At 74.0% G+C, this 454-nt stretch overlaps 1 protein-coding gene across 1 annotated transcript in view; it reads left to right on the forward strand.

Annotated features, from left to right (window-relative positions):
• The first annotated feature begins 237 nt into the window (after positions 1–237).
• The window catches only part of Chchd6 (coiled-coil-helix-coiled-coil-helix domain containing 6), a 219,521-nt gene continuing 219,304 nt past the window's right edge, over positions 238–454 (forward strand). Inside the window, exon 1 of the mRNA XM_013032290.1 lies at positions 238–412. Coding sequence (XP_012887744.1) covers positions 326–412 — 87 coding nt within the window. The 5' untranslated portion in view covers positions 238–325. The remainder of the gene's footprint in view (positions 413–454) is intronic.

Raw genomic sequence — 454 nt, forward strand, 5'->3', positions numbered from 1 at the left:
GCCTCCGCCGCGGGACGCGCGTTGCCGCCCGCGTGCCCGACTGTCCTGAGGGTCGCGCGCCCGGCTCCAGAGCACCACGCCTCCGCCGCGCTCCCGGCGTGCCCTGGGGCGCCTGGAAGGTGGACTACGACTCCCATAAAGCACCGCGGGACCAAGCCGTCTGATTGGCCGGGCCTCCGGCGTCGACCAATAAGAGGAACTCTTGTTGGCTGGTGCCTTGGCGGCCGAGTTCGGAAGTGTCGGGCTCAGCGCCCGCGCGGCGTCTGCCTGGTTGCTCTGGAGGCGGGGGCGTCGCTGCCCGCCCTCCGGTCCGCCAGCCTCTGCCATGGGGAGCGCCGAGAGCAGCGAGAGCCGCAGAGTGTCCTTCGAGATGGACGAGGAGGAGCGGGTCCGGGTGCTCCAGGGCATCCGGGTGAGCGGCGCCGCGGGGCCGGGCCGGGCCGGGCGTGGAGGG

The sequence above is a fragment of the Dipodomys ordii genome, unplaced genomic scaffold (genome assembly GCF_000151885.1).
Source record: "Dipodomys ordii isolate 6190 unplaced genomic scaffold, Dord_2.0 Scaffold153, whole genome shotgun sequence".
In the NCBI taxonomy this organism is placed as follows: Eukaryota; Metazoa; Chordata; class Mammalia; order Rodentia; family Heteromyidae; genus Dipodomys; species Dipodomys ordii.